Source organism: Macrosteles quadrilineatus, unplaced genomic scaffold (assembly GCF_028750875.1).
Source record: "Macrosteles quadrilineatus isolate MER2022 unplaced genomic scaffold, UCM_ALF_1.0 Scaffold_9__3_contigs__length_116548681, whole genome shotgun sequence".
Lineage (NCBI taxonomy): Eukaryota > Metazoa > Arthropoda > Insecta > Hemiptera > Cicadellidae > Macrosteles > Macrosteles quadrilineatus.
The window spans coordinates 104,254,400-104,267,971 of record NW_026542602.1 but is presented as its reverse complement, the minus strand read 5'-3'; the positions used below and the strand labels follow the sequence as shown (position 1 = coordinate 104,267,971).

The following is a 13,572-nucleotide window of genomic DNA, read 5'->3' as shown; positions in this document are numbered from 1 at the left end:
TTTGTTGCTTTATATGACGTTTATGGCTGATTTTAACCAATTTTATCAAAGAATCGAAGAGAGTTGGAATCGATCCCAAACCCACGGAGATTCGAATCGAATGCTCGATTCGATTCCGGCGGAATCGAGAGTATTTTGGAATCGAGAATCGGAATCGGCCCATCACTAGTTAGGATAGATTAGGTTAATCTACTGTCTAGCACTATCTACTACAGTTGAACCTCTATAAGACGAATTTCAAGGGGTACGGGAAATATTCGTACAATAGAGGTATTCTTAATAAAGAGGGTCGTTTTATCGAGGTTTAATGCTGCTGTTATTCTTCTTATAGAGGTTTCTCCTTGCTCCAAGGTTTTTCCAAACAATGATTGAGGAAGGAGGAGGGATGGGTGGGGGTTTCATGTTGAGACAAGCTTCTGTTTGTTTTGAAAACTACGTACTATGGAGGTTAAGATTATGATAAATTCGTCTTATAGAGGTCACGTTCGTCTTGTAGAGGTTTTGTGCTAAGAATATTCGTTGTATAGAGGTTAATCAGTCCTAGCCCATGTCACAAACAAATTCGTCTTATGGAGGTTTTTAACTTAATTACTAAATGAAAGTGTCAAGGGGATTAAAAAAAATTCGTCTTATCGAGGAATTCGTTTTAACGAGGTTCGTACAAACGAGGTTCAACTGTATCTAATCTACTCTGAATAAGTCCTATTCTAGGACCAAATATCAGTCTTATGTTTTGCGAACATTAATCGTCTATCCATTAGCCCATGAAGTCTAACTATCTCAAATACAGTAACTGAACATTAACCCTTAAAACAAATTCTAATTAGCCACTTAATATTGTTTTCTCTCTATGTGAATGTTGTTGCAGAGGAAGAGGAAGACTGGCAGTTGGCCACAGACAACGAGGCGTGGAGCTACAAGACAGATGTGCAGCTCATGTCATGGGCCACTCAGTGTCCCCAGGACTGGCAGGTGGGTGGCCGATGTGAGGCGTACCTCTGGGGCAGCGGACGGCACGGACAGTTGGGCGAGAGTGGTAAGTTAGAGCTTTTCAGTTGGATAATCTAAATTGGATGTGTAAGGTGTATTCTTATCTAATTTTTTCACCAAATTAGAATCCTATTTATTTATATTCACATAATACCTACAACCAATGCTACAACCTAGTTTACTATACAGGGTGAGTTTTAAATGAGTTCCCCCCCTACTTTTTTCTACATTTCTTAAGATATCAACTCCGGACCACGTCAGATCATTGTAAAGTAGTAAGTACTTCATTTTGACTGGGTATACATTTTTGGCCGCCATCTTGGATCCGCCGTATTGGATACGTTTTTTTTTCAAATGTAAAGGTAGGGTTGTGACCCATTATTCCAAACTAGAATTTTACGCTGATTACAATGCCGCAAATAGTTTTTAAAAATCTTGATCCGTTCTAAAGTTATAAGGGCTTTTTATAACTTTATTTTAGCCCATTTTAACATTGTGCATTTACAAACTAAGACCATAATATCAAAATAGTGCTAGATAAAGATAAGTATACACCACCATTCATTGTCAACCTATTTTCACTTGGTTATGACGGATGTATTTTTTCCGGCCACCATCTTGGATCAGCCATTTTGAAATGTGACAAATTAATTTAAATATGAAGGTGGTGTTGTGACCCATCATTTTGAACTACTTTTTTATGATGAACTCAATGCCGCAATCAGTTTTTCATTTGCATGTTTGGTTTTTGAATTATTAAAATTTTAAATAAGATCATTTTAATATTTCATCAAGAAAGCTTGATAACCAAAAACGGATTGCGACATTGACTCATCATCTAACGCTACCGGTTACACAACTCTCGTGTTCAGACTACTTGGCCAAGTTTTTAATTGTAAATATTTTAATGTTTCGTATGTGTTCGTGTTATGTGTCCTAAATGTGCTGACGACTCCACCCACGGATAAGAAGGCCGTATTTTAACGTTCATAGACAACCTGAAGATGTACTCGTTTAGCTGTACGAAACGGCCGTAGTTATTTCATAACTTAAGGATCAATTGACGCAACAGGTAAATTAAACCTTTTATATTATAACTTTAGAACGGATCAAGATTTTTAAAAACTATTTGCGGCATTGTGATTAGCGTAAAATTCTAGTTTGGAATAATGGGTCACAACCCTACCTTTACATTTGAAAAAAAAACTTTGTATCCAATATGGCGGATCCAAGATGGCGGCCAAAAATTTATACCCAGTCAAAATGAAGTACTTAATACTCTACAATGATCTGACGTGGTCCGGAGTTGATATCTTAAGAAATGTAGAAAAAAGTAGGGGGAACTCATTTAAAAATCACCCGGTATAAGCCTATTTTAATCCCACCGTAATTCAAATACCTCACCTTAACTCTTGAGGACCAATGAGAAACCAGCAGATCACATGCTGCCACCCTACTCAAGATGGCTGTTACTGTATATGAACACTTCAGGGTATTGAGGCATCCTTAATTTCTTGCTTTCCTTTCTGTTTTGTTATCTCTAAACTATGTCATCAGAATTAAGTTTTTCTGGGTTTCCTGTGACTAAATTGGCTGGAAATAAATTAATCTGTTGATTTCAGACCTTTTATTTACTTTATTCTAGAGCATAAGACTATTAATTTTCTACCTTGGAGGGTTGTAATATCAATTTATAGTTGACAACAGCTCTTCACTCACAATTATTGACTATTCAATACAGAACTTTTACAGTGTGGTACTTATGTCTAATTTAAATATTTTCTAAAAAAATGTTCAACAAAGTAACTCAGATCAGTAAGTATAGATGAAATGAAAATTCCACAAATAAATCTTTAACTTACTTTTATATAATTGAAATTGGATTTTTTTTATATGACAATATTTAGCAAGGGATGTGCAGAAAGTCAAGTAAGGTGATGTTGGTTTTCACTGTTTCCAGGTCACAGCTCCCAAGTGCCTACACTGACAGAGTCGTTCTCCAGTGCACAGCAGATTGTGTGTGGCCAGAACTGTACATTTGTGGTTCAATCCAACGGAACTGTGCTGAGTTGTGGAGAGGGCAACTACGGTCGTCTGGGTCAAGGTCACTCTGACGACCTACACTCTCTGTCTGTCATATCAGCTCTGCAAGGTAATGTACAAATGCTTCTAAACAAGGGGACTGTATTTAAATGAGAATATTGGTGGTTACAAAGATAACATTGATTTTACACGCTTCTTAAAGGCGGGGACACACTTGTCATACACCCTTCCGATCTGACTCCGATCCGATTTGTGGGATTCCAGAAGGATCGGTGCGGGATCGGAGAGGGTCAGCACACATGTCATATACGATTTCGGCCCATCTCCGATTCCCTCCACCGGTCGATCAACACTTGCAGTCTGATTTGTAAACTACGTGCAGAAGGTGGTAAACATGTTCCAAAACTTTGGACTTCGGGATTCAGCCATGATGGCGGTTTGTCTAGATGAAGAGGAAGAAAGTCAGACATCTCTGGAGGGCAGTGGAAAACGAAGAATTAGGGTTCATTCTGCATGGAAAGAAAGTTACGTGGTTTACTTAAGTGCCCATCTTATATTAAGCACATTGGGTTTTCTCTCTCGAGTTCATTTGGCTCTTCTACCCGTCCGATTTTCATGATCGAGGTCTCAAATTGAAGGTATGCACGCACAGATTTCACATCAAGCATCGGCATATATTTATCTTAAATCATTATTCTTAAAACTTAAGAATAAAGGTGATTTTTAAGAAACAGCCCATCCTGCATCCGACAAACGAATAGACTGCAGTGTCGGTGCGTGATCGGAGAAAAAATCGGAGTAGTATCGGAGTATGACGTGACGTGTGTCGGAGAGGTGTAAACCCGCGTTCAAAGTTAAGTACCATTCCCCTCTCCGACAGTCGTACCACAGTATGATCGGAGTCGGATCGGAAGGGTGTATGACAAGTGTTGAAGTTAAATGAAATGAAGTGTGCCCCCGCCTTAAGGATTGCTGTTTTACTTAACTTGTCTAATCTAATTACAAAGATGTTCTCAAATCAGCATGCCAGATGATCTTAACGACAAGTTTATTATGGCCGCAAGAACTTTGCTCTATTCAAGATAACTTTTTACACAGTTCAGTTTATGCTTCTAAATTAATTTAGCAGTATAAATCGTAACAATGAATTGAAAGAACAGTAGGCATTGAAATATACAAAAATAATTTTAAAACACCATAAAATAAGAGTAGGAAGAAGATACAAACAAGGCTATTTTTATGGTAACAATGACACTTTGGTTGTAAGATTGTTAACGTTTCAACTGTGTATCAATTTCTAAAATGGGTTTAACTATTGTTGTTTGAATATTGAATACTCAGTTTTCAGAAGATCATATTTTTATTCGAACGACAAAATGTATGCTAAGATTAATAAGTTTTGTGGTACCAATCTCTCTGATGTCAGTTGAATAAAAACATTGACTTTGGATGATTCCCATCTGAATCATCCTTGTGAATCATGATCGGAAAATGCATCATACTGACGTCATCTAGGATTGTGTTCTCAGGTTTTGTCATCATTGAAGTGGCAACGTCGTGTGGCAGTGACGGTCACAGCCTCGCCTTGGCTGAGAGTGGGGAAGTGTTCTCCTGGGGAGACGGAGACTATGGCAAGCTTGGTCATGGCAACAGTGACAGACAGCGGCGCCCTCGTCAGATAGAGGCACTCCAGGGGGAGGATGTTGTACAGGTGTGTAAAGGCTTGCTGAGGTACAGTAAAGAGGCTTTCACTACATGTAGATCCAGTAATTTCAACTTTATTCATTTTTCCATTTTAATAGCGTAAGCAATTGGTATACTTGCTCAGGTTTATTTAGTATTCAGTAGTCTCGGTTATCTAACCAGAACCGGCTATGGTTTGGCCGAATGGCGCAAAAAAATATTTAAAATATTTTCAAGATCATTCAATTAATAGAGTTTCTCAGTTGGTGAACCTACTCAAGGTTTCAAGTTTGTTCTTTTATTAAAACCACTAAAATCCTCCATTTTTAAAGAAATAATAAAAAGTGTATTAAAATTTTAAAATATAATAAAAGTAAAATAAGTAGTAGTATAAGTAAGTCTAAAATATAAGATAAAGTAACCGTCCACTCAGCCAGAGTGGTCATAAAGTTTGCCTTCAAATCTGAAGGTCGCTGGTTTGATTCCTAGCAAGATCGTTTCTATACCCAGATGCCATTTTTCATTGGGCTAAGAATTAATTATGCTACCAAACAGAAAGGTCAAGGTTGGATAACAAGATCAGGGTTTGGATCGTTCCCTTTAAAAATATAAAAAAAAAAATTCCATTAGAACATTTGACCCATTAGGACCATTAGGATTAGGGTCATTAGACAACAAAAAACATGAGGGGTGGCAGGTCTGTATGCATGTATAAGGGGATGACAAACTACTTGCTAAAATAATAGTGAGAAAGCACAGTCAAGTGCAGGTGCCTGAAGCCTATTGTGTATCTTCTGAGTACAGACATGGGCAGGGTTGTCTTTACAGTGTACAGTGATATAACTCGAAATTGGCATACAATTTCTGAAGGGATGGTCAGACAATACGGAAGGTCAGATCACTGAAGATTGCAAATTCAAGACTACACTGTATGATAAATTAGCAAACATGCAATCTTTCACAACCTAATAATATTTCAACATTGGTTTATTTGTATGTACATTTTTACAGGTGGCGTGTGGGTTCAAGCACAGTGCTGTGGTGACCAGTGATGGAAAACTATTCACCTTCGGCAATGGTGACTATGGCCGTCTTGGTCACGGCAGCACCTGCAACAAGAAATTACCAGATAGAGTGACTAAATTGGCCGGAGTGGAGGTGGGACAGGTGAGTTCATTGGAAAAATGGCACTGTTTAGCTGCTGGAATAAGGCAAGGCCCCACTAGAAAAACAGGCCATGCTGCAGGATCCAATGACCTCACACTTGTAGATAGATTCACTGCCATATCCCATATGTTTTAGGTAAATAAGCTAGCTGTTTACATCAAGGCAACTTAAGTACAACTATCCACCACTGTGACGTAGTGTTGCGCTGCAGCAATGGCCTGTTTTTTTTTAATGGGACCTTGTATAAGGGGTTCTATTACAGTTTATTGTCTGGACCAGATAATAGCTACAACAAACAAAAAAGGACCTAATGCAGGTACAAGGTATAGAACATTCGGATCCTTTACCTTATTTGACTTAGTATTAAGGTATATTTTGTAGGGGTGTGCGAATACTACTTTTTCTTTTCGAATCAAATAGAGAGAATTTCGAATCGAATTCGAATTTTTTTAAATCGAATACTTTTCCTCTAATAGTATTCGAATAGTGAACATTTTTTAACCGAATACTAACCCTCAAATAATGAAAACTTGAAATCAATGTCAAGTCAACTCTCAATAACTTAATTAATAAAACTGTTGGTATATTTTTTTCATAATAAGTGTAGATTGTAAATGTATCTTTTGTTTATTTAATTTAGGCCTAGTTTAATTCAATAGGTAACTGAACTTAGATAATAAGTAAAGGTAAAAACCTGAACCAAGTTTTATTAGTCAAAATTATAAAGCACTACCAATAACAAATTTTGTTAAACACATTCAACCAATTGGGTAGTGATAATCACTATAACCACATGCACATTGTTTTCTTTTACTAAGTAGGGATTTAGGCCTACAACTTACTGTCAGTCCTAAGTTTATGTTTTAGAACATAAACTTTAAAAAGGTATGCCTAAAATAAAATTTGTTGTCATAACTTAACATAGCCTAATCTCATGACTTGGGCTTAGGCTACTGGACAACTAGGTTTGAAGGTACAAGAACCTAGGCCCTATTTTTAACCATTTACAGTACCTAGTTTAAATCTTGGATTGAAATAATAAAGCCCCTTTTAGCCTAAATGTAGGCTAACTTAAACTTAGGCATTTTTAGAATGAGTTTATTAAGTTACATAGGAAATGTATAATTATTAACTTTAAACCTACTTTTAAGGACTTTTTACATGTGTTGCATTCTGCAACAGAGCCCTTTTTGACAAAAAATCCCAAATTAAACTCCTTTAGGTACCCTTATTTTTGAATTCTTGTGATGATGTTGAAGGCACATTTAGGCCTAAATCGGCTTCTTCATCTGAATCCATATTGTGTCATTCAACCAAACTTAAATGAAGCCTAGGCCTACAACTTTTAGGCAATATCCAACTGTATAAAAGCAACTGTTGTCAAAATATACAAAAATTGTTACTAAGTTTAGCTGAAATACTTAGTGCAGACGTGCTAAACAAACTGTCTCTAAACTCCAACCTCAAAACTTCTTGTCTTGTAACACAGCTTGCGCTAATGCAATAGAAAAAAGAAAGAACAGAAATTGTTGTCTGCTAGAGAAGCAGAAGAATAGAAGCAGACTTCCTTCCATAGCAAGTGAGAATTACGTTTAACTCTGGGATCACGGCAAATCTATCTAGCAGACAATATTTGTATATATCATATTTCAAGTTTATAAAGTTGACAGTATTCATGTATAAGAGAACTCAGTATAATTTGTTTCGGTATCTTATTCTCCATCACTTTTTCAGTTTTACTTCACTCAAAATAGACACATCAATGTCGTATGCTAGATTTATGTAGGTCTACCGTGATCCCAGAAAAAACGTAACTTGAACCCGATCGCCATCGCCAAGAACAATGAAGGCGGATGAATGCTAACGTAGTGTTTTGCAGCACATAATGAGTTTAATAATGTTGAAAAATAATAAAATAAAATATCTAAGTGAGTTTTAATTAAATATTGTATTGCATTTTTATTTAATCTGAAGCAGCTTAACAGTTTTTATTTATTTTCAAACAAGTGAGAACGGAACTATTTTACCGACCTTGTTTATTTGGTTAATGGCGGAAGACATTATTTCATCGGAAACTAACGACACGATTACACAATAGTTGAAAATGAAACGTTGTCACTCGATAGTCGATAGAAACTGATTACTATTAGTATTTCAGCCCGATGGTAATTTTTTATTAATTACTTGAAACACTTTTTGGCCAACTTGATTTGTTTTATGCTTTCCAAAGCTCCAACTAATTATGTGACCAGATGCGAAGTATTCGAAAAGGTCCGAACTATTCAACCACCGTTGAACTATTCAAAAAATCGAATACTCGCAGATAGAACGAATCGAATCGAATAGTAGTTTTACTATTCGATTCGATTCGAAATTTTGAATATTCGCACACCCCTAATATTTTGGAAAAGTTGCTAGTATTTGCTTTTTCTTGGTAGGGTATAAGGTGTCTTAACTAAAAAAAATACCTTTATAATGTATACAGTCGGTATTTTAATTTTTCTTAAAACTTTATCAAGAATAGAAAAATAGACTGTAGGAGCTAGAAAATCATCAACTTCAGTTCTGACCAAATTTCACACTAAAATATTTGCTCACCTCACTTCTCACTACAGTAGTTGTCTTGTTATCTACACTGACCCTCTGTTTGCAGGTAGCATGTGGCCTGAACCACACAGTGTGTGTGGCAGCCAATGGCAGCGCAGTGTGGGCCTTTGGTGACGGAGACTACGGCAAGCTGGGACTTGGCCACACCACTACCAAAGGCACTCCTCAGGTAAACCATAGGACTATTACTTACATGTTCAATATGTGCTGAGATCAAATGTTTAGGATCAAAGTTTTAGAACTGTGAGGTTTTATCCTTAGTACAGAAAATCTAGAACAAAACCTGATCCTGGAAAGATCTTGGGTTGATGCTGCTTTTTCGAATAATATTCTGCGCACAATTAACAAGTTAAGTGGATTTTAGTTATTTTTGATCACCAATTAGTCACCAGCATTCCTTTCAGACATTAATTAGGGCCTGTAATTATTGACTTATGATTTTTTAAATAAAGACAAAATTCCTTGAAGTATAATATTATTAGCACGGTTTGTTACCATTAAAAAATCTGGTTTTTTGTGGAGTACTTATAACGTAACGCTTTAGTATGTAAGGGTTCAAAACAGGAAGACATTTTTCCATTTTATATTTTCAGAGAGTGGAAGCACTCTGTGGAGAGTCAGTGAAGAGAGTTTACTGCGGAACTCAGTTCACAGTGTTTTTGACCAATGATGGACGAGTGTTCACTTGCGGCATCGACCGTCTCATTGGTCAACCAGAGTCGCGAGCGAGAGGACTTCTCAAGCCTGAACAGGTGAGATTGAAGTCCATTGTAGGTCAATGGTACAGTTGTGTACTTATAACTGTGTATTATCTTACCAATAGCATTTAGTCAAGTTTTAAGGGAAATGTCCACACCTTTAGAATGTAGGGCTGCACTTGAACGAATTATGAAATAAAAAATCTTGGCTCTCCAGATACTCTCTCTTGTATTTAACAGCTACATGATGTTTGACAGGTGATGACTCTGAGTGGAGTGTTTGTAGAAGCTGTAGCTGTTGGAGCAGAGCATGTGTTGGCTCTCACCTCTGCAGGAGACGTGTGGGGGTGGGGGAACAACTCTGATAACCAACTCGGCCTTGGTCACACCCCTATCATCAGACATCCCCAACTCATACCCACGCTCTCTGGTAAAGGCATCAAACAGGTATGTTGTGCTTTTCGGATCGTACTGAGGTTTTTAAGTAAAAAGATTTATTATTTCACTCAAATCACCAACATTTGTTTAGTAGTCAAGGTTTAACTGCTCATTCAGGATTATAATATTGCAATCAATATAGTTATTATAGTTTAAGATTTGATCATATTTTCGCATCACTTGTTGCACAGATTTCCACGGGCCGTACACACAGTGCCGCCTGGACTGCCCCACAGTTGCCCCGTCGTCGCCCTGGTGTGTCCACCTCTGTACAGCTGGGTTGCCCCCCCGCCATTCCTCCACAGTTTGGCCATCTGCAGGGCACCCCCGTCCCCTCCCTGCGAGCTAGACTACGACTGCTGCACTACTTTTCTGACACTTTGTACAGCTGTTGGCGACTACTGCCTCTCTGCTCACAGGTAAATAAGAACTCCTCAGGGATTTTTCAGGTCATCAAACTAATTTGAATGTTAAATACTTAGTAATGCTCATGGATGTAGGCATTCTGTAGAATATGTACGATTTTAGCTAAACTACTTTGACTAGGTTACTATGCTGCAAAGCAGTTAAGAAACTCTTAACACAATCACTGACAGCAAAGGTGTTTTGTTAAATGAATTTTACTTGGGTCGGTGAAAAAAAAAAATTACCACTTAAGTTTGGTTAGCAGTTATTCAGATTATCGACTCTTTCACTTAACTGAAGACAAATAATGTTGAAGTTGTTTTGTTTCAATTGTCTAAAGATTACAAAGTAAATGAGAAAGAATGAGAAAAAGAGTGAAATTAAAAAGATGTTATTATTTTAAGATAATAATTTTAAAGAAATAACTATGATTTATCCATCTATAAAATATATTGCGTTCTCTCCCCGTTGCAAGGCACGGGCAGAACAATTAGTATTTGTATTTATAATGGCCTTTGTTTAAGTAATGCTTTGTTAAATACTTTTCAATGTTGTTTTTTCCACTCCTTATTTCTCTCCCCTGTTTATTGACAGCAATGTGACTGGGCCAATGTGGAGCCATACAGTTGGCTAGCCTGTGCCCAGCTGAGGCCGTTGTTGGCCCCAAGAGTGTACACACTACCACTGGTTCGCTCTCTGGGCCGGACAATGGTGCAAGGTCGCAACTACGGCCCACAAGTGACCGTGCGACGCCTCACAAAACAGAAGGCGACCAAACCCATTTTCACACAGGTGGCCAGACAGGTGGTGAAGATGAGGCCAGCTGATTTGAGATTGCCGTCCAGGGCTTGGAAGGTACAGACTATTATTGTCTCTTGGAAAATTCATTAAGCAATTAGTTTTGATTGACTTTTAGAATATAATGGGTGTTAACAAATTATAATTGTCTACACCATTGGACAAATAATATATTCATGTAGTATGTGAGTTAAAGAACATTGAAATGTAAATTTTTTTTATATTTAATGATGCTGTGTTTTTCCAAGGCCACACTAAAAAAACAGGCCGTAATGCTCGTCCAGCATGAAGTCACGATAGAAGACGGCAATGACGTAATTTTGCCGTTTGTGATCAGCTGCTTGTTTTAATCTTTCATTGGAAAATAAATAAATAAGTACTTATACGTCATAGCCGTCTTCTTTCGTGACGTCATGCTTGGCGAGCATTACGGCCTGTTTTTTTAGTGTGGCCTTGGTTTTTCTCACAATCAACAATCAACAAATTAATTACTCCAAAGTATCAAAAAATTAATAAGTACTTTCTTACTATAGGTCGGCCGCTTAGAAAACGACCTCCTCCAGCATTGGTTTAGCATTAGCGCGCAGGTCGTTTTCTAAGCGGCCGAACTATATCTGACCCAATTGTATAAGACAATGTATAAACTTATTCTGGTTTTAAAAGTTGAAATGACTGTCATTGATGTTGCAATGGATGGATGTAATTGTAAAGTACCCGTTTGTACTATAGTAGAATTCCAATTATCCAAAACAATGATAAGCGAATTGCTTACAGAAATAGTTTTAAAAACCTAAAACAAATAATCATAAAATAAAAATTATTATTAAAAAAGGCATAAGCTGTGATTGCCGCAGAATCCTGAACATCTCCCACAGTCATGGAAACATCATCAACGTCTTCCTTGATCACAGCAAAATCCTAAACATCTCCCCTGATTGAGTAGACTTTATCATCGTATCCCGCAGTAATATTATAGAAATATCATTAATTTCTTTCGTGATCGCAGAAAAATCTTGAATATTTCCCAGGGTAATGTAGACATCATCATCATCTCAGAAAAAATATTATCATCGTCCACCTTGATCACAGTTCATGGCAAAATCTTTTTAAAAACGTTATATTAAAACCTATTTATTATCAAATACCCCGAATTTCTGTAAAAATCTATTATTCGAATTGTCGACTATCCGAATGTGGTACTGTTCCAAGTAATTTGGATAGTTGTCAGTTCTACTGGAAATTGTGTCAACATAACCAAACTTGACTAAATGTATATAAAAACATCAGTCGGAACAGAAAATTTCCACAAAGTTATTAGCTAAGACTTTTAAAGTCGGGGAGTTTCCCTTTCTATCCATGAGCAGAAGGTTTATCAATAGTGCAAGTGTCAAAGCATTGTATGAGGTATCTCAAATCAACCTCTGCCAATTTTCCTAAACCTTTACCTTTTCAAACCTTGTAATTATGTGCCAGGTGAAGCTGGTAGGGGAGGGTGCAGACGACGCTGGTGGTGTGTTCGATGACACTATGACAGAAATGTGTGATGAGCTGGTGTGTGGTGCTGTGCCTCTACTGATACCAACACCCAACGCAGTCAATGACACTGGCTACAACAGAGACAAGTATCTGCTCAACCCATCACTCACCCAGCCACAGCAACTTGTGTGGTTCAAGTTCCTAGGTAAAAAAAATCATTCAATTAACTTTGAAAAGTGATTATTTCACATCATCCATGTAGGTCTTTTTTGTTTCGTTCTGCAGCAAATAGTTTCAAGGCTTTGTTAAGGCTTCTTTAAAAATATCTTTTGACGTTACGGTGTCATAGACTAATTGACGTTTGTCCTGTCTTTTAACAGTAAGTCTTTTAAACTGTTCCCTGAGGTTGACAGACAAGGAACCCATATTATTAAAATTGCTTCATTATATATTTTTGTTATTGATCTAAAACTTTTTACTCCTCCTTTATTCATAATATTGCTAACTCTACCGTTCATTCTGAAGGCCTTGTCCTTACTAATTTTGTATTGTTATCAATATACTATGAGTGGACGAGAAGAAATATTTCAATTGCTTTCCCCTGATATAACTTGTGTGTGATGAAACCGATTTCTTATGCAACCTTGTCTGTGCAGGTATTTTGTTTGGTGTTGCAATCCGCACCAAGAAGCCGCTAGCCCTGAGTCTGTCTCCCCTGGTGTGGAAGTTGCTGGTGCAGGAGCCAGTGTCTCGCGCAGACCTGGAGGAGAACGACACTCTATACGCGCAGAGTCTGCGAGGTATACGAGACATTCACCTTGCAGAGGTCACTGAGGCCAACTTCCATGAGGTAACAGAATTAGGGGTGTGCGATGCATCGAAAATGCATCGAAATTTCGATTCGATTCGATTCGATGCATCGAATCGCGATTCGATTCAGTGGTGGTCAAAAAACGATTCGATTCATGAGGGAGTCAGTATCCATATACGAAAAACGCCTGCAGAAAGTCAATGCAATACCCGCAATACAGGAGCGCGTAGCTGTTGCGTTTCCTTTACGAAGGCGTTCTTATTTAATACATTCTTTGCATTAAATATAGCTTTAATTGTTTTTATATTTTTTTGTTTTGACTTTGCAAATGATGAGAGGTTTTGTTTTTTGTCTTGATGTAAGCAGTGTGAGAAATATTTTACCACTGTAAACCTAGCCAAAACAAGATAGGTTACTCCAAAATCATTTTAAAAATAAGTCTGAAAAATTGTTACT

General features: G+C 37.4%; 1 protein-coding gene across 1 annotated transcript in view; it reads left to right on the top strand.

Annotated features, from left to right (window-relative positions):
- The window catches only part of LOC129003700 (probable E3 ubiquitin-protein ligase HERC1), a 133,944-nt gene that overhangs the window by 110,627 nt on the left and 9,745 nt on the right, over nt 1–13,572 (top strand). Inside the window, exons 62-72 of the mRNA XM_054431998.1 lie at nt 869–1,036; nt 2,951–3,142; nt 4,563–4,744; nt 5,728–5,883; nt 8,537–8,659; nt 9,084–9,242; nt 9,447–9,635; nt 9,818–10,045; nt 10,626–10,886; nt 12,303–12,510; nt 12,962–13,155. Of these exons, the coding sequence (XP_054287973.1) occupies nt 869–1,036; nt 2,951–3,142; nt 4,563–4,744; nt 5,728–5,883; nt 8,537–8,659; nt 9,084–9,242; nt 9,447–9,635; nt 9,818–10,045; nt 10,626–10,886; nt 12,303–12,510; nt 12,962–13,155 (2,060 nt within the window). The remainder of the gene's footprint in view (nt 1–868; nt 1,037–2,950; nt 3,143–4,562; nt 4,745–5,727; nt 5,884–8,536; nt 8,660–9,083; nt 9,243–9,446; nt 9,636–9,817; nt 10,046–10,625; nt 10,887–12,302; nt 12,511–12,961; nt 13,156–13,572) is intronic.